We start from the raw sequence: 20966 nt of genomic DNA on the forward strand, positions 1-20966 counted from the left end.
TACTCCCTAAATTCTCTCTCTCCCCTACTCTGATTTGCCTTGCATTTATCTCTTCCATTCTCCTAATCTTATCTTTCATACTACTGCTCTCATTCACAAGACATTCCACCTCCTCTTTCAGCTCATCTATCTCCCTCTGCAGGTCAGTCACTCTTAATCTAAATTCACTCTCCCAAACAAAACCGTCTCCTAAACTTTCACAGTCACTCACACCTTCCACACTATCAACTATTATTTTCTCATTCACATATATATTTTTTTCATTCTCTCCTATAACACTACTTGTCTTCCTACATTCATTCCCCGTTCCTGGAGCAACAAGGTCGGATATCGATATTTCTAATGCACTTATTTCCTCCAACTGCTTGCATTTTGCGCACATACGCTCTCTTTCACAAGCCACATATCCAATTCCCTAGATGCATACATGCCGCAAGTACTGCATGCCACAAAGTCCCTTATGATATTGCTTATAATATTTGAAAAAAAATTACTCCAAATTTTGCACTGCTCTAGACGTGTCATTTCATGATTTAGCCTCACACCCAAATTATACAAAACAAAAATTGGTTCACAATGAAATCAAAACTATTTTCATTTGTTTTGCATGTTATTTTTATTTTTTATTTTTTGCAAGACTGTAACTGTTTCAAATGTAATGGAAAAATGGAATACACTATTTCACAAAACGAAAGGAGTTGATGTACTGACCACCTGTAAGTAATAATATATATATAATAGTTCACAAAATTTTTAAATAAATATTTGATTTTTCTTTCCTTTCTTTCAGAAACCGTCGTGTTTCATGTTCTACTCTTCCTGATATTGACCTAAATTACTGGAGAGATTGAAATTATCGATTAGGTAAATATAGCTGATATTCATTAAGTCATCATTTTATTATAATGCAAGTCTTCCAGTGAATTTGACCAGGTAGTGGCCTTCCTAATTAAAGCAGACCTCTACCATTTTACATAATTCCAAAATACCTGTTAAATCGGTTTTTTTAAGCATTCACAGCAGTCACTGGCTACCCTTCTAGTCACATTCCAATAAGAACTTAAACTTCACTTGCTTCTTCCTGACTACAAACTTATTTAGTTTCAGGTGATGATCATAAGTTCTTCCTCATCCTGACATACACTGTAAAATCTCACTTGTGTCTGTACTATGGTATTCCATCACCATATGTTTCAACTGTCCCTCTCTTCCATTTCTTGTCAATTTACTGCATTCCCTTGGTCTGTTCTCATATGCACAGTTACACAGGATTGATATTCTCTTGGGTGCCCTCTGTTTGTCTTTTAAATTGTCATCTTTTTTGAATCCATGTCATGACCATATCTGAGAATAATACGAGGGTGGTCTGAAACATTCTCAGCCATAGATGGCAACACTATCAGCACGATTTTTTTTCTAAGTTGATACATCTATCATAAGCATCCATGTGAAATTTGAAGTCATTCTATCAAGTAGTTTGTTTTATACAGCTGTCTGAAGCAAAAGTATTGTCTGTATCACTTGAAATGGATAAAATTGAGTACCGTGTGGTTATAAAATTCTTCGTAAAAGAAGGTTTAACGCCAAAAGAAATTCATTCGAAGTTCATAAAAGTTTATGGGCACTCTTCTCCTTCATTTTTGACAATTATGAAATGGGCTGCTTAGTTTAAACGTGGCCGTACCAGCCTTGAAGATGATCCACATGAAGGATGTCCAAAAAGTGTAACAACATCAGAAATCATTGATCAAGTGCACGATATGGTATTGGATGACTGGTGAGTCAAAGTGCGTGAAATTGTTGAGACTATAGGCATTTCAAAAGACTGTGTAGGATATATTTTGCATGAAGAATTGCAAATGAAAAAGCTTTGTGCAAGATGGGTGCCATGCTTGCTCACAGCAGATCAGATCAAAAACACATTCACATGAAAATTTCTGAATAGTGCTTGGAGTGTTTTAGCAAGAATAAAACTGATTTTGTGTGTCAGTTTGTTACTATGAATGAGACTTGGATTCACCATTACACACCAGAATCCAAACAGCAGTAGAAACAGTGGACAGAAGCTGGTTGTTCATCACCAAAGAAGACAAAGTCATGGCATCGGTGTTTTGGGATGCTAAAGGCATTTTGTTTATTAATTATCTTGAACAGGGTAAATCAATAACTGGGGAATATTATTCCGATCTTTTAGCCAGACTAGATGAAAAACTTCTTGAGAAAAGACCCGGTTTGCAGAAGAGCAAAAATCATCTTTCATCAGTACATTGCACCTGCCCACAAAGGTGTTTTGACAATGAAAAAATTAAGAAATCTGTACTACGAATTATTATTATTATTCCTGACACCTCCAAGGAGTCCGAAGACTCATCGCAGGAGGACACCTACAACTGTCTCAACCTCTACTACGAATCATCTCCATCAACGCCATCTACCGCCCACCACCACCACCACCACAACTAGTATTTTTTGTCTGTAAATTGCGTGTGTTGTTCTGAAGGGCCAATTTGTCTGTATGCGGGATGAAAAACCCAAGTTTCCGGGAGAAAAAACCCTGCTACCTCCGTGTGAGATCGGCTAACTCACCTTCAATTGAAATCGTCCAGATAAAGATTCCTCCTGTCGCGACGAGAATCGAACTTAGGCCTATTCCAATATAAGGGCACAATGTACCGTCATTTTTCCAATTGCGCTACGGAGGTATGATTGGAACATTCACCCTATTCCCCCAGATTTGGCATTTTTCTTCAAAATCAAGATGTGATTACAGCTGCTGTAGAGGAGTATTTTGCAGATCTTACTGAGAACCACCACTACAGGGATGGCACTGGAGCATCGCTGGAATAAATGTATTAGTCTTAAGGGAGATTATGCTGAGAAATAAAAATAATTTTGTAATTATAAATTCATTTTTTCATTGTCAGGCCAAGAACTTTTCAGACCACCCTCGTAATTGATATTAAGGCTTGATATAGTGGATGAATAACTTCCTTATTCCTATTAGTGTTTTCATCAACATTGTAGTTATCCAATACAATGACTTAATCATCTTAGCAATGTGATCCCTAAACTTTAACTCTGTCTACCATTAGCACTCAGATCCCTAGCTTTATTGACCACTTACAGTAAATTATCATTCACGAATAATAAAGTCATTTCTTGTGGTATTCTCAGTCCAGAATGAACTGATCTATCAATTCAATTGAACTGATTATCATATAGCTATCAATTGAACTGATTATCATACTCATTTGCCCTTACAAAACATCCTATATTGTAGAACTGATATTAGGAGCTGAAAAATAAGTCAAATTTTGAAAATAATAAGGGACATTGGGTTGATTTTTAGGTAGCTTTCTGTTTGAATGTGTGTGAGTGCTTGCTCTTTTTTCTTTCTAAGAGTTCCTTGTGCAGTTATTTATTGCACAAGGAACTCTTAGAATGAAAAAAAAAAAAGCAAGCACTCAGGTATTCTACAGTGAGAGGCATCTCAGGTGCATAGAACACTAAGGAATACAGCCATTTAATTTAATTCCCAACTCTGCAAGGATCTCAACAAGTAGAATGAGGATAAAATAGCAGCAATTCATACAGGAGGCTTTAAGACAGAAGCTGCAAATTATAGACTAATCAGCATCTCGAGCGGTACTGAAAAAGTCAAAGACATAATTCAGAAATAGGTGGATATAAATATCACACTCTGTAGGATACAGCTTAGTTTTGTGAAGGATAGGTATGTTTTAGTAATTTACTTTTTTTTTAATAATAAAATGACAATTGGATAAAAGAAATGGACACATCATAATAATGTTCCTTGCAAAAGCCTTTTACTAGATTCCATACAGAAAACTCTTATATAAATAAGATTAATAAATAAATAAACAATAAATATATAAATACAGAGAATAGTGGGAAATCAGGAGAGAGCCAGAGGTCATCCCTGGAAACTATATAAAGAGGGTGTGAGAAGGGGAGTGAGAGGCAGGTTTTTTTTTTGTGCAGAGCTGTGAATGATTGGAATGCCTTGCCTGAGAATGTGGTTCTGCAAAGAGTTTGAATGTGTTTAAAACACGGTATGATGAGCCGTGTGTGTGTGATAAAAGGACCTCCCAGATGAGTCTTTGACTCCATGAGGTCTTGGGGTGGTAATAATAATCTTCTTCTGGTTCCCATCTGCCATACGGCCGCGGGAGGGTAGCTATATGCTACCATTCTAGGGAGAGATGATTATGAGCAAGGTGGTTTCCCGTTGCCTTCCTTGCCATAAGTATTTATGACTGTAACCTGTGTGTTCACGGGGCCGGTTTGCCTGCTTGCGGGATGAAAAACCTCAGATAAACTGGCGGAAAAAACCCTGCGGCCCACGCCCAAGACCAGCTAACTTGGCTATGGCTGAGGAAGATCCTTAAGCTCCTCACATCGTGGACGGGAATTGAACCTAGGACACTCCTTCCCCAGGCATATGGTTGCGAAGCACAAAGCCACTAGGCTAACCGCGCAGTGGTAATAATAATAATAATATAAATTGATGCAACTGAAGATGGATTTAAAGATCGTGATATGGATAAGAGAAAGAATGATAGACAAACAAGAGAGAGAGAGAAGAGAGCAATCCAGGTGACCAGAAATGTTTTGCAAGGCTCTGTACTTGTCCATTGCTTTTTAATTTGCACATTAATGATATAGAGAATGATTTGAAGAGACATAACCGTTCTTCACTAATGATACAAAATTGGAGATGGAGATATTAATTGCCATCCATCAGGATGGTTTAACTTCTCTACCGGCAAGGTGGATGAAATAGTTAGACCAAATTGCACTTCTTATCCATGTTATTCAATGGGTGTTACAGAATCGTGATATGGATAAGAGAAAGTCTATAGACATCCAGATTTAGCCGGATGTCTATAGACTTCAGGCCGGTTGGGGAGTAAAACAGATTGACAAGGTACAAAAAAGGATAACAGTTGTCAGTTAATGTGTCAATGTTTCCACTTAAGGTATGATTTGAAATGAAAAGATTAAAAGATATGTATTATGTTGATATTAGAGTAGAAAATTGATCAGGCCCATCATCTGTGTCCATCACCCTAAAATCTCTAATTTGGGGATGATTGACTCAGAGTTGAAGTTCATAGGATGTATTGCAAAAGTGGACAATTTAAGTCAGCTCTGGCAAAGTTCCAAGGGAATGGAAAGATAGTAAGATAGTTCAATTACATAAAGGTGCTTCCAAGATGGAAGTAGCAAATTACAGACCAATTAATATCTCAGGAGTGGTGGTTAAGGTATTGGAAAAGTTGGTTCAAGATAGAATCCAGGATGGGTGGATAGGAATATGATACTCTATGGTGGGCAGCATGGCTTTGTAAAAAGTAGGTCCTGCCTTACTAATTCACTCATATTTCATAGAGTGATAGCAGAATTAAATAAGGGAAATGGCTACACCATGATACTGTTGGACTTTGATGAAATATTGCATGGAAAATTATTTGAAAAACAAATTTGAATTGATATTAAAACAGTAGCATAGATGGAAGGGAGGGATGGCTAACAGGCAGACAACATAAAGTAGTTTATGGTCAAATGGAATCTAGGAGAATGAGAATGACTAGTGGAGTGCCTCAAGGTTCTTCATTAGGGACGCTGCTCTTTAATTTGTGTATTAATAATATAGGAAAAGATTTACTAAGGGGAATATTCAGTTGTTTGATGGAGTAAAAATGGGCAGAGTAATTATTATTATTATTATTATTATTTTAGGCTACTCCAGGGAGTCCTTATACTCATCGAGGGAGGCCCTAAACATCATGTCCACACAACTATTCGACATTCTCACATTATCTATCATACCTTGCCTTGAACTCACTCACTCACTGTCATAGCACCCACAACAAACTCTGACAGCTTATTCCACTCATTTACCACTCTAGAAGTAAAGAACCACCTCTAACACCCCTGCTAACCACACTCTTGCCCAGCTTCCATAGGTGTTCCCTAGTTCTACCACCACCAGTCCTAATCTCAAAAATATCCTCTGAATTAATCCTATAGAATCCTTTTAGCAATTTGAATGTCTCAATCATATCTCCCCTTTTCCGCCTATCAACTAGTTTCTGCAACCCACAAATCTTCAACCTGTTCTCATATGGTTCATTCCATAGACCTGCTATCATCTTAGTCACTCGCCTCTGGATCCTCTCCACCTCCTCCCCATCAAGAAGGAACCAAGGTGACCAAATCTGGGCACAGTAGTCGAGATGAGGTCTTATCAGGGCTCGGTACAGAGGTACAATAACTTGCTTGTCTCTGCTCGTCAAGGTATTTTTCAACAACCAAGTGAGTTGATGAGCTGATTTAGCTACTTTTGCAATGTGCCCCCTAAACTTCATCTCCCTATCCACTAACACTCCCAAGTTCCTGGCCTCATCAATCTCTTGGAGTACAGTTCCACCAATGTGGTACACTGCTGCTAATCTTTTCACCCCAAAATGCATAACCTTACATTTTGTCACATTAAATTGACATCCATTCTCCTTAGCCCAGAACTCCAATCTATCTAAGTCATCCTGCAAGACTTTGACATCTTCTGCATTCACTATCGCCCTACCCAACTTTGCATCATCAGTGAACAAATGAACCGTTCCACTTAGATCCTTCCCTATATCGTTAATGAACAGATTAAACAGCAGTGGTCCAAGAACAGAACCCTGCAGCACACCACTAGTCACAGGCCGTCTTTTGGATTCTACTCCTGAATAAACTACTCTTTGATATCTCTCCATCAACCACCCACCTATCCATCTCACCAACCCTATATCCATTCCCATATGTTGTAGTTTACGGATTAGAATTCCATGTGGTATCCTGTCAAACACTTTTGCCAGGTCCAGCAGTATCACTGTAAATCCATTTCCCTTATCCAGTTCTGCCGTCACCTTGTTATAAAACTTGAGCAAGTTACTGAGGCATGATCTCCCCTTCACAAAGCCATGCTGTCCCCTGTACAGTATCTCATTGTCATCAATCCATTCCTGTATTTTTCCCTTGACTACTTTCTCCAAGACCTTGACAACAACTCCTGATATGCTGATCGGTCGGTAATTTGCCACCATAGTCTTGGATCCTCCTTTATGCAGTGAAACTATTTTCCCCTCTTTCCATGCCTTTAGGACTAAACCAGACCCGAGACTCAGATTAAACAACATGGTCAAGGGCACTGATAATTCCTTAGCCGCTTCACGCAAGACCCATGCCGGTATACCATCCAATCCCACAGATGTATTCACATTAAGGTTCTGTAATAGACTATTCACTTCCACTTCATTCATCCCAATTCCCGTATAAACTAATGGTTCCTTCATTTTTTCAATGTCACCACCTGAATGATATACTTTTGCAAAGTGCACACTCAGTAACTCCACTATATCGACCTGGTTCGGTGACCTCCTTACCATCGTCATTCCTTAAAGTCATTTTGCCATGTACAATTTTTTTCTTGCTTGCAGCACATTGAAAGAACTGTTTTGGATTCTCTTTTGCTTGCATAGCTAGTTTCCTTTCATAATCGGCTTTTGCTGTTTTTACCACACTCGTAACCCTTCTGGCCTGCACTTTATACCGTTCGTGTGCCTGCAGGTCACCCCTTTCTTTAAATTCCCTCCACAGTTGTTTCTTTTTTTTTGCAGCTCAAGCTTAATGGTGTTATTCATCCATTTAACCCCTACTTGTTTTACTATTCGGACCCTAGGTATACAATCAGCCATAACCTCCTGTAAATGCTCCTTGACCACTTCCCATGCTCTATCGACGTCCAGCCCTTGCAGGTGTACATGCAATGGCACTGAACCAAGCAATCTCCTAAGCTTGTCAAACTTGCCAGCACGGTAATTCCACATATACCCTGTCTTAATCAAAAATTCCACACCTTTAGCCACCTCCCAAGTCAAGACCTTATGATCACTCTCACCGATAGGTGGCAACATGGTGATATTCATTACAATTCAAATTGTGAGATGCTATTACCAGGTCAAGCACTCTCACACCCCTAGTATTTTCAGTTGCATGCTGTCTCAGATAGTTATCCCTTAATAATTGAATAAAATCCATTTCCTTCCTCACATGTGTAATATGTGAGGAATAGTTGACAAAGGTGATGTCCTTTATCCTTTGCTAACAAATTGCATTGTGGGCAAAGGATAATGACTATCAAGGTAATGTTGCAAAATGTAAGGTACTTTGGGTTGAAACAGTTACTGCATCACATTCATGGTATTAGATTGCAGAAAACTGAACTAGGTACTTGGGGGTAATGATGAACAGAGAGCTGAAGTTCAGAGGTCATATGGCAAAACTTGGGAAAATAACTCAAAGGATTACTTGAATGTTGAAAAACACACCAACATGTAAAAATTGGGAGGTTATTATTTTATCCACCTTTTTAAGGCTATGATTCAGACTAATATCGATTATTGTGCACAGATTTGGTCACCCACGCAATCTCCCAAGAAACCCAGGCAACCAAATCTGTGCACAGTAATCAACACACTTGATCTGCCAAAATAGGGAGGATTCCATAGACCTGTCATCAGTTTGGGCACTTATCTCTGAATCCACCCTAGGTTGAATTGTTTGGGTTGCAAAGCTTAGTTGATAGGAAGAAATGAGGGACATGATAGAAATTTTATGATAGAAAAGTTATTAAAGAGATTCTAAAAGACACAAAGGAAATTTTTCAATACATGACAAATAGAGAGAGAGAGAGAGAATTAGCGGTTATCCCTAATTGTGTAAGGGTATATGTGGACTGGATTTTTTGGGAGAGTGATGAATGAGTGGAATGGATTTTCAAAATCAGTTGTGTGTGTGTGTGTGTGTGTGTGTGTGTGTGTGTGTGTGTGTGTGTGTGTGTGTGTGTGTGTGTGTGTGTGTGTGTGTGTGTGTGTGTGTGTGTGTGTGTGTGTGTGTGTGTGTGTGTGTGTGTGTGTGTAAAAAGGTTAGCGTGGGTCTCTTGCAAAAAGTCTTCTGACTCTATGGAGATGCCCATATAGTAGTAATAACTCTACAATAATAGCTCTACAATGGATGCAGCTTTTTGTTAAACTGCTTATAGAGAAAAGAAGGGAATTTAATGTAGAAACTCGTCTTTTGTTTATAGATTATGAAAAGCATTTGACAAATTAAAAAGATATATACTGTTTGATATATTACAAAGAATAAATGTACTTAATATTTTACTGTATGCAGTATTGAATATATACAAAGATAATGAAATAAAAATAAATAAAAAAATGTCTGAAAAACAATCTATAAACCAAGGAGTAAGACAAGGATGTCTTCTGTCTCCAACATTTTTCACTATTTATATTAATGAAATATTTATTTGTATCCAAACACAAGTGGTACAGTAGTAAGTAATTGGCACAACATTATTTACAACAAATTGGAATATATTACAAATGAGAACAGCTTAAATTTAGTAAACAAATTATACAGGCAATAATAAGTATATATATGAATAAAATATGAAGGAAAAATAAACTATACATAAATTATATACAATAAATATGGTCAGATGTTTCTCCAGAATCTTGCACAATCAACTGCTCTTTCTGTGCAGGATATAAGGTCTTCTTTTGTGCAAGGTGATTGAAGAAGGGGACAAGAAAGAAGGAGTTCCATGGACTGGATTGTCCCACACTCACAATTATCTGGTCCAGTGAGGTAGCCCGATTTGATGAGGTTTTGTTTGCAGCATCCACAGTTAATACAGTGGAACACCTTAAACAATCCAGGTATAGAAATTTCCCAGAATAACAAAATAAATACACTATTATTTTCAGTTGATCGAGTAATAATATCAGATAAGGAAGACAATCTACAAAGAGCAATATGTAATTTAAACATTATAGTAGAACAGTTTGGAATGAAAATATCCATAGATAAAACTAAAACAATGGCATTTAGCAGACAAACTCCAGTTAGACGTAAAATAGTTATTAATAATAACATAATAGAATAGATAAATACTTTCAGTTGTCTTGAATGTGAAATCTATATACATGTAAAGCAAAGTCTGTTTTCAATGTTCATTTACTTATAACTCGAGAATGAAATGACCAATTTTGGTGATTTCTTCGCCAGTAGATAGAGGATGTTCCAAAGACAGCTTATGTGTATTTTCATTGATGTACACCTCCAGATTATTGAGCAGTGATTAAATTTTTTTTCTCCATTCTTCTATCAATGTTTCAATATCTAACAAAATAATTTAACAATATCTGGCCACAGGTAACATTACACTATCTAACAATAGAATTTAATATTTAATATCTGGAATTAAATAATATCTGGCCACTCCCTCTATGGCCCATACTTTTTTTCTCCCTCCATGGTCGCCATGGAGGGAGGAAAAAAAGTATGGGCCATTACAAAGAATAAATGTACTTAATATTTTACTGTATGCAGTAATGAATATATACAAAGATAATGAAATAAAAATAAATAAAAAAATGTCTGAAAAACAATCTATAAACCAAGGAGTAAGACAAGGATGTCTTCTGTCTCCAACACATGGCGACCATGGATGGAGGAAAAAAAGTATGGGCCATAGAGGGAGTGGCCAGATATTATTTAATTCCAGATATTAAATATTAAATTCTATTGTTAGATAGTGTAATGTTACCTGTGGCCAGATATTATTAAATTCTTTTGTTAGATATTGTGATATTAAGTGTAATATTACAAAAGGTTTCTTTGATTGTTTGGGATGAATGCACAATATCTCATAAAACATTGACAGAAGAATGGAGATATCAGATCAGACTATCAAAGAATTGATGGAATGTTTTATTTGCCAGCAATTTTTGACAAACACTGCCCATCATATCCTGAAGAACCAGGATGGATGAAGTGAATGCCTGCCTTAAGAAATTGTCACTATGGCATGATATAGAGAAGTTTTCTCTCAAAACCAATATGCATATTCACCTACAAGTTGACTCTAATGCACATTCCTTCTCCTCAAAATTGTTAAAAATTGGCAATGGTGAAGTACAGCAAAGAGACAGAAAAATTATATTAACGCACCTAAATATTGGGAAGTTGTCTAAACTGCAGACGATATATTGAGAACATAACAGAAAAGTCACCTTTTTGGTTCAGGAAGAGAGCTACCCTCACACCTCAAAATGATGGCATGTTAATAATGAACAAGTTGGTTTTTAATAGGGTTAATAGTGTTACAAATCAGTAAATATCCCTGTGGACAGTAGCACACTCAGGATTTAATCTTTGGGGGTGGGGGCAAGTTGAGTAGACGATTTTAGAATACACACTATGCATTGCATATGACCTATGACTGAGCATCTGCAACTATCACTAATTCATAAATAGTATAGAAATAGAAGACACCGACACAACATAAATTTTAAAAAAAATGAATTTTGATTAGGAAAAGATTTTTGGATAATTTTCTAGTGATTTTTCCTTTTTTCTTTGGGGGTCCAGCCCCCCCCCCCATCCAAACTCCTCTGAATGCTCTACTGTAGGTGTAGTGGATTTATTTTCCCATGGAATTTTAAAATTCGCTTAATCCACCTGAATTGCCTGGTTATGAAAGGAAATTGAAAATAGGTGTTCCTGTTATGTTGCTCCAAAATCTGCACACCCAGAATCTTTGCAAATGAAGCAGAGAGCCAATCTCCAATCCATCTAAGCAATATACTACTATTTCTATCCTCTGCAGCTTGTACAACAACTTATCTGCAGTAATTTATCAAATGCTTTTGCAAAGTCCAAGAATATCACTGTATATTTAAATATAAAGAGCCAATAGGCTTCATTTCGCCGATATAAACATTATTTAAATTATTTAAATTCTTATTCGGTTTTAAAACAATGTGGGATTTAATATCCTCCTAATTTAAATAATCACTGTATATGATTATCCTTTATCCAGCACTTTCGTCATCTTATCATAAAATATATGCAAATTGCTAAACAAGACCTGCCCTTCACAAATCCTTGCTGACCATCATAGAAAATTTTATGTTCATCAATGCAATCCTGTATTCTAAATTTGTAACTAAATTTTCCAACATTTTCTATAATTGGAAACTTCTGTTCTCAAACCATGCTTGTGGAGAGGCCTTATTTTGCCTTCTTTCCACTCCTTAGGATCCTTCCCCACTACAAAACTTTCATTTAGTAACCAGGACAAGGGTATCACTAACTCTTTCGCACATTCTTTAAAAATTCATGGTGATATGTCATCTTATTCCCACAGCCTTATTAACATCTATTAACATTCACTAGGGCCTGGCTCCCACTGAAGAGACCTCAATAAAGGTCGAAACTAGTCTGGGGAGTGGCCCTTCCCTTAATGCATAATATTATACATATCCGCAAGGAGATGTGTTTTGCATTATGGGAGATACTGAGATAGGAGTGAAGTTAGCTTGCTCCACCTTTGCAATGAGTTGCCCGGTGTTGTACCACCTTACCCCAGTCCTGAAGATACTTTCAGGTGCAAACTTTGTTTGCTCACACTTGGATAAAGGATTAAACTAAATTTATTATATTAACATCTAACCCTAGCAACACTTGATGCACCTCCAATTCTTTCATCTTTAATTCTCCTAATTCTTGCCTCCCTTCTACATGTTGCACACAATCATTCACACCATTACGATATATACTGATGAAGTGTTCATTAAATAATTCTACTATATCATTCATTTGTGATGGTTACTCTGCTAACATAACTATCAACCTGCCATAATTATTTTTCCTCTTGCTTACCACATACCAGAAAAACTCCCTTGGATTACCTTTGACCTGACTCTTGCAATTCCTCCCTAACAACTTCTTTTGTAACACTGCTTGATTGATTTCACTATTCATCCATCCATCTCACTCCTACTCTTTTCACTTAACTCTTGGTATGCAGTCACACATTGCTTGTGTTAGATACTGCTTTATCATTTCCCATGCACTGTAAACATCTTTTTTACACAATTCATCAACCCAATGTATTGATGCTAGTTGACTATGGAGCTTCTCATAATCACCCACCTTATAGCTCTACATATAAACCTCTTTCATAACAACTTTTCCCTGTTTGACTACCTTCCAAACTAATAACTAATGATCACTTTCACCAACAGGTGGCAGTGTTGATATCTCATTCACAACCACATACTGTGAGGATATCATCAAATCTAACATCAATAAACCTCATGTTGCTTCCATCACATATTGCTTTAGATAGTTATCCTGCAGAAACTCAACAAATTCGAATTCACTCTCCTTGTTACTGTACACTATCTCTTCTTTTAAATCCACATTCCTATAACTAAAATCTCACATTAGGATCATCTTCCCTTTTACTTGCCCAACTACTTTGTCTAAACATTTCATCATCAATATTTTCCATAATTCCTGGCTTATAATAGATATACTATTAGATATATTATTCTGCTGATCTCAACTTCACATCAAACAGCTTCAAAATCTTCACACATACTATATTTTCCACTTTGATCACTGAAGGACACAATTCCTAGCTGCCAACATTAACAATTCTCCCTATTCTCTCTTCATCTTCCTATTCTTTAATAAAATTCTATATCCAACCATTTCAAGTTCTCAGAGTATGTCATCCTCAGTCAACCAAGTTTCACTCATGCCAATTATCTTTGGTCATTAAACGTGTGGACAGACTTATGTGTTCGTCGAACATGTTGTTTATTATTTTAATGGTATAATAGAACACAGAAACTAAGTAAATAATTAATTTATTAACTTGATGCTATTTCGCTGGTATTATAACCAGCATCTTCAGAGCACAAAAACACTGTTTGTCACAATACGCGAGACTAAAACAACATGGTGCACTTAAACAAAATTGTAGCAGCAACACAAAGACTAGAGTCCTGATTTTGGCGCCCTCTATCTGAAAAAAAAAGAAAAAAAAAACCGCTATCATATATTACTAGAGTCCTAGAAAAGTGCTAGTTTTTCTTAATATGACTGTCTCCCAGATCTTCGGCAAGTTAATACAGCCATATTTGTTGAGATTTGGAGTGTGTTTTAGGGCTTCTGTCGCCTCTAAGAACAATCGCTCTGATTTATATGGGTTACTGTGTAGTACTTTTGTGTTTTTTCAGTTGATCCTGTGTGCAGGGGTATCCAGAGCATGGTCTGCTAGGCCCGACTTCCCATAATGATAATTCTGGACGTATCGTTTTTGTTCGCTGATGCAGATATTCACAGTTCTTCCTGTTTGACCGTAGTAGGCTTGATTGCATAAGCAGGGTACTTGGTAGACTCCTGGATGTGATAAAGGAGGAATGCTGTCCTTGGGTGAGCGGATGAGGGTGGCTAATTTGCTACATGGTCTGAATGTAGTGCGTAGTTTATGTTTATTGAGAATTCTTGAGATCTTTTCGGATGTGCCTTTAATGTAAGGGATGGTGACTGTTTTGTTGTAGTTCTCTGTGGTGGATGGTGGGAGGGGTTTCATAGGAGTGTTTAGTATTTTGTTTATTTTTTGTGGATTGTAGCTGTTGGCCAAGAAGGTGTGGCGTAAGTGAGTCAGCTACAATTTTGTTTAAGTGCACCATGTTGTTTTAGTCTCGCGTATTGTGACAAACAGTGTTTTTGTGCTCTGAAGATGCTGGTTATAATACCAGCGAAATATCAGCATCAAGTTAATAAATTAATTATTTACTTAGTTTCTGTGTTCTATTATACCGTTAAAATAATAAACAACAATATCTTTGGTCATACTAATTCAGTCAGTGTTACAAACTCAGCTTTTTATTTCTGATACTCCGTACATTAGTATACAAGCATAACAATTCTCCACTCTTTGAGGCCACCCCACCAACACAATGTAAGTTCCACAGTTCAACACAAATTTAGTTCTATAAATGGAAAAAAAAAGGGATAATGATGACAGAAGCATCGTATCCTCTCTTGTCCATCTATGATGATAGAATCAACATGTAAAATCCCTATTATAATTCTCCTTAACTTTTTTAGTGAAGAAGTTTAAGGAGTGTTATAATAGGTATCATGTAAATAACAGTCAGTATGAACCTCTCATGATAAATCTTTGGCCTATGTGGAGTCCAAAGATTCATCATGAGAAGTCTGTACTTCAAGGACATACATACACATAATTTATTAGAATCGTGAAATACTTAGTCATGAAGAGTTGTGCATAACAATCAAACAAACAAGTAAAAAAATAATAATAATAACAAAGAAAAACATATACTTGTTGAAAGTTTTTCACTTGGTTATATTATAAATTAAACATAATACCAAGAAATTATATACTTGGTTAAACCTATTATCCAAGCGTAAGCAAACAAAGTTTGTGCCTGAAGTATCTTTCAGGACTGGGGAAACTCATGGCAAAGGTGGTATAAAAGTTTTCATTACTTGCCTCAGTATCCCATAATGCAAAGTGCATCTAATTGCAGACATGTATAATGCTATGCATTAAGGAAAGGTCACTACCCAGACCAGTTTCGACCATTATTTATCCATTATCCAAGTATATAATTTCTTGGTATCTTTAATTTATAATATAACCAAATGAAAACTTTCAACAACTATCTATCTCTAATCCAGAGTATTTTTAATAAGGCGTGACACCTTTTGGCAACTGATATATGGAAATATGACTTCTTCATTACTTCCACCTCAATAGCACATCAGTGGGTTTGGCTCCCTCTGATGTGCTTTTGCACAGAAGTGGTTGCTTTCTCTGAGATGTGAGAGGCTCTGCTTGTGGGTAGATTTTTGCCTGTTTCTGAGTGGGGCCACCACTGAGATTATGGCTCTGCTTGGTGGTGAGGTGAGCCTGCCACTGAGTGGAGCTACCACTGAGTTGGACAGTACTTCAGTCACTCATAGGGAGTGGTCTGGGGGATCTCTAATTTTTAGAGAGATCTTTACTTAAACAGCACCTCAATAAAGATCGAAAATGGTCTAAGTAGTGACCCTTCCCTTAATGCATAGCAGTATACATGTCTGCAAGGAAATGTGCTTTGCATTATGGGATACTAAGGCAAGTGATTAGAATTTATTCCACCTTTACCACGAGTTGCCCCAGTCCTGAAAATACTTCAGGTGCAAACTTTGTTTGCTTACACTTGGATAAAGGATTAAACCAAATATATAATTGGTAGCATAGCCAAGTGAAAAAACTTCCATCAACTATCTCTAATCCAGAAAATTTTAGTAATAAGGTGTTGACACCTTTTGGTAACTGATATATGGTGACATGACTTCTGCATTGCTTCCACCTTAGTATCACAACTTCTGGGTCTGGCTATCACTGACAAGAACTCAGTAAAGGTCGAAACTGGTCTAGATAAGTGGAACCACCGCTGAGTTGGACGACCCTTCAGTCGCTCGTAGGGAGTGGTCTGGGGGGATTGCCTAATTTTTAGAGAGATCTTTACTTAAACTTCAATAAAGGTTGAAACCAATCTGTGTAGTGACCCTTCCCTTAATGTATAGCATTACACATGTCCACAAGGAGATGTGCTTTGCATTATGGGATACTGAGATAAGTGATGAGATCTTATACCTTTGCCACGAGTTTCCCCAGTCCTGAAAGATACTTCAGGTGCAAACGTTGTTTGCTTACACTTTCATAATGGTTTAAACCAAGTATATAATTTCTTGGTATCTTTAATTTTTAAAACCATATACTATGAAATTCTAAGATTTGTTTCAAACTACTATCAGCATACAAGTGCAGTAGTTCAATGTAAAAATAAATATCACAACTAAAAAACTTGAAATCAAATGTGGAGTATGTAAGGATGCCGACTCTTCCCATGAGTTTTTTAACATTTTCATTTAAAAATTTATCAAATCAACTAAAGGAGTAAAAGTTAATGGAAGACCAATCACACATATCATATATGCAGATGATGTAGTAATTATAGCAGATAACAAATCAAATCTCCAATATCAGCTTGCAAAATTACAAGAAACCTGCAGAAATTATAATATGATTACAAATTCAAGTAGATAATGAAAGTTGGAAGACACCTTGAAAAATCAGTAAACCATAGAACAAGTTTATAGTTTTAAATTACCAAGGAGCATATTTAACTTCGAATTTAAGTGGCAAAGCAACAATAAAACACAGACTATCTATAGCATAGTCAGTGATGAATAAATTGAATAAAATTTGGAAAAGCAACAAAATTCCTATAATTTTAAAAATAAAATTATATGAAAGTACAATACTACCAACAGCTCTCTACAGGGGTGAAACTTGAACCTTAAAACAAGAATCAGACAGGAAACTGTTGACTTTTGAAATCAAATCCTTCACAAAAACCAACAGAACACATTGGACAGAAGATAAGACTAATATATTTAAATAAATTATAATACTGGAATAAGCTGACATAATTTTTTTCATTTATTTATTATTAGTAGTATAATTTTAGTATGACATGTTAAAAGATGTTGAAAAAAGAAGAGAGCGTAAATCAAGCCTGGCATTCCACACAACCTCTACTGGCCAGCACCGCCGCCTAGTATTTTTCTTGTGTGTGTGCTATTAATGTTCGGTGCCTATCCAAAAAATTTTTTTGAATAAAGTGTGAATAAAATGAACAGGAAATGAAAAACAAATGAAAACCGCTTTACTGTATAATGTTACCTACGGATTAGTCCTGCTTATACAAATTTTTTTTTTACACAGAACTCAACAATTAATTATAAGTTGATTTATGATACATCAAAAAATAAAGAACTATTTTAGGTATATTTTCGTAAATTTTAATCAAACATTACAGTGATATAATCAGGTCCAGGATACAATTTCAGAATTTATTTGTTCATTTCCGGGAAGATCTGAAGGGGCCCAAACAGAAGACGACATACATCCATAATTATATGTACCATTCGTTGTTCGTTTAAACTCTTATCTCATATTTTTTGACATCTTTAAGGTGCCTTTTCTTCTGCGGCACCTGCGTATATTGCACACTTCGCACACGCCACCAGCCAGGCTTGCTGCTGGCCATCAATTACTCTGGCAACAAACAAAAATGTCATATATTGATAATAACTGTTTCACAAGAAAATTTAAATAAGCCTCACAAATGCTTAGTATCCCTACACAATGCAATAAAATTAATGCTTAATTTTACATCAAGTATGGTCTGCTTTCATCAAACATTTAACTGCCACAGACCTAAGGTATAGCATGTGTAATACCACAGAACATGATAGCAACAACTAGCAATGTTGTTGAAAGTTTATTTTTCACTTGGTCAGACTTTAATAAATTTAGTTTAATCCTTTATCCAAGTGTGTGCAAACAAAGTTTGCACCTGAAAGTATCTTCAGGACTGGGGTAAAGTGGTACAACACCGGGCGACTCCTTGTAAAGGTAGAGCAAGCTACCAACACTCCTATCTCAGTATCTCCCATAATGCAAAACACATCTCCTCGCAGATATGTATAATATTATGCATTAAGGGAAGCTTGGCAGCTCCTATAGGAGGAGATGACTGTGCTAATGCTTCTGCCTTGGTATCTCCACTTGGGCCTGGCTCCCACTGAAGAGACCTCAATAAAGGTCGAAACTAGTCTGGGTAGTGGCCCTTCCCTTAATGCATAACATTATACATATCTGCAAGGAGATGTGTTTTGCAATATGGGAGATACTGAGATAGGAGTGTCGGTAGCTTGCTCAACCTTTGCAAGGAGTCGCCTGGTGTTGTACCACTTTACCCCAGTCCTGAAGATACTTTCAGGTGCAAACTTTATTTGCACACACTTGGATAAAGGATTAAACTAAATTTATTAGAGTCTGACCAAGTGAAAAATAAACTTTCAACATCTTTCTCTAAATCCAGAGTAATTTAATTAAAAAGGTGGCACACCGTTTGGCAGCTCCTATAGGAGGAGGAGATGACCTTGCTAATGCTTCTGCCTTGGTATTTCCACTTGGACCTGGCTCCCACTGTAGAGACCTCAATAAAGGTCGAAACTAGTTTGGGTAGTGGCCCTTCCCTTAATGCATAACATTATACATATCTGCAAGGAGATGTGTTTTGTATGGGAGATACTGAGATAGGAGAGTTGGTACCTTGCTCCACCTTTGCAAGGAGTTGCCCGGTGTTGTACCACTTTACTCCAGTCCTGAAGATACTTTCAGGCACAAACTTTGTTTGCACACACTTGGATAAAGGATTAAACTAAATTTATTAGAACTAGCAATGTTCCAACACACATACAGTAAAGAATTTATCATTTGTATTCTGGTCTTGAAATCCATGCTTGCTCTTGTTATCATTCAGGGAGTGAGAGGTGTGATGGAAGTCTGATTAGTGGAATAATGAATTACTGGCCATTTAAAACTATATATTTAGAAATTTATGTATGTTTAATCATACAAATACAACATTTATTTTACAAATGATATTCTATCTTTTTCAATTTAGCTACTTGAATACAAATTCTACCCTACGGTTCTTCTTTATGAACTGGCCAATAACATTGTCATAAAAGTTGGTTGTAACTTAATTTTCCTAAGCAACACGCACACTTGAAGGCTGACTGAAGTTCACTGGCTAGAGCTACATTGACTGCGTATGACTTGTGTTTAAGCAACAGAGTGAGACGACGTGAAACGGCTATGTGCGTGCATAAAATGACAGTGCTGCTGCAAGGCCCTGGAAGCTCCTACAACCAAGCAAGCCAAGGTAGCTTTGACTAGACAAGCAAGCATCGGCCTTCGATATACAATGCAAAGCTCAGTTATTGCCGCACAAGTTTAGGACATCTTCTGTCTACAAAAATAAAAGCCTAAATGGAATGCTTATAAATGCATGCATTTATTAACAAATAAATATTACTTCTTTCTCAAGTACTGAGCTTGTGCAGCAAGCATGGAGAATTCGCCCTTGTTTGTATTCTGGTTTATCAATTATATTTAACAGTTGTGAAGTTATCAAAAACATCTAATATGTGTAATTAAGTCTGGTTTTAATTGCTTCTTTTTAAAAACTCCTTATTTATATTACAATGTGGTCTCAATACCATTAACTTCTCACAGAACCTACCCTACATGTACATTATGTAAGTATCTTATAATTTTTCCTTTTCCTAGGTTTGTGTTCATGTATGTATATATAATATTTTGTTTTTCTTTACAGCACATATCAATGCTCAAATGTAGAAGTTACCAGGAATGAAGGAAGGAAGAAAGTATTCCTTGAGAAGGAAAATATGAAGACATCAACAGTAAATGTTGATATATAACATTAAATTATTCACATTCTGGCCACCTAAAAAGGAGCAGGAGAGTAGGCTGAAAAGGATAGTGATCAACTTTGAATTCTTTAAAAACTTGCAACTTACTCAATTTTTTTTCTTCCTTTTATTCCCCAATCAAGAAATCAATAATGAAGAACTGATGTACTGATGCATTTATAAGGAGACTGATGACCACTAGAATAAGACATGTAATGTCTTATTGCATGTCTTATTCTAGGACTTTTTGGACTAAAAGCCTGTGTTTATGGGTTTCTCAATATGAAATTTGAAGCATAACAGATTTTACAGAAAATTCCAGTGATTTTACTGATGATTTCCATTATTTTTTTAAAGGATGGAATTTATTATCTGGAAAGTCACCAGTGCCATATTAAGGAGGCCATCTTGCAAGTATCCCCCCCTCTCTCTGTTATATAAATAATAAATGTGCTAACTTATTTATCAGCGTTTTTTTTTTCAGATAAACAGTTTTTTTTTTTAATTCAAGTAATAATTCTTCTGTTTCACAAGAACATAAACACCATAGTCTTTCTCAGTGTTATTACACTGAGAAAGACCATGGTTGTAAAGAGTAAAATTTACATTGGGATGGGACTATTCATGGACGATATTTATTCTGCAGTATATGCACTCAACAAAAT

General features: G+C 36.4%; 1 protein-coding gene across 4 annotated transcripts in view; it reads left to right on the forward strand.

The window, feature by feature from the left end:
- Positions 1–20764, forward strand: part of LOC150109878 (chorion peroxidase-like) — a 221110-nt gene extending 200346 nt beyond the window's left edge. For 3 of the 4 annotated variants that reach the window (XM_090415631.1, XM_090415616.1, XM_090415640.1), the window contains 2 exons: positions 791–864; positions 20205–20764. In XM_090415631.1, coding sequence (XP_090271757.1) covers positions 791–851 — 61 coding nt within the window. In that variant the 3' untranslated portion in view covers positions 852–864; positions 20205–20764. Of the gene's footprint in view, positions 1–790; positions 865–9619; positions 9695–20204 lie in introns of those variants that run through there. The other variant, XM_090415623.1, reaches the window with a different exon arrangement.
- Positions 20765–20966: the final 202 nt, after the last annotated feature.

This window comes from Typopeltis vanoorti, chromosome 1, assembly GCF_054136105.1.
Source record: "Typopeltis vanoorti isolate ZY-2024b chromosome 1, IOZ_Tvanoo_1.0, whole genome shotgun sequence".
In the NCBI taxonomy this organism is placed as follows: Eukaryota; Metazoa; Arthropoda; class Arachnida; order Uropygi; family Thelyphonidae; genus Typopeltis; species Typopeltis vanoorti.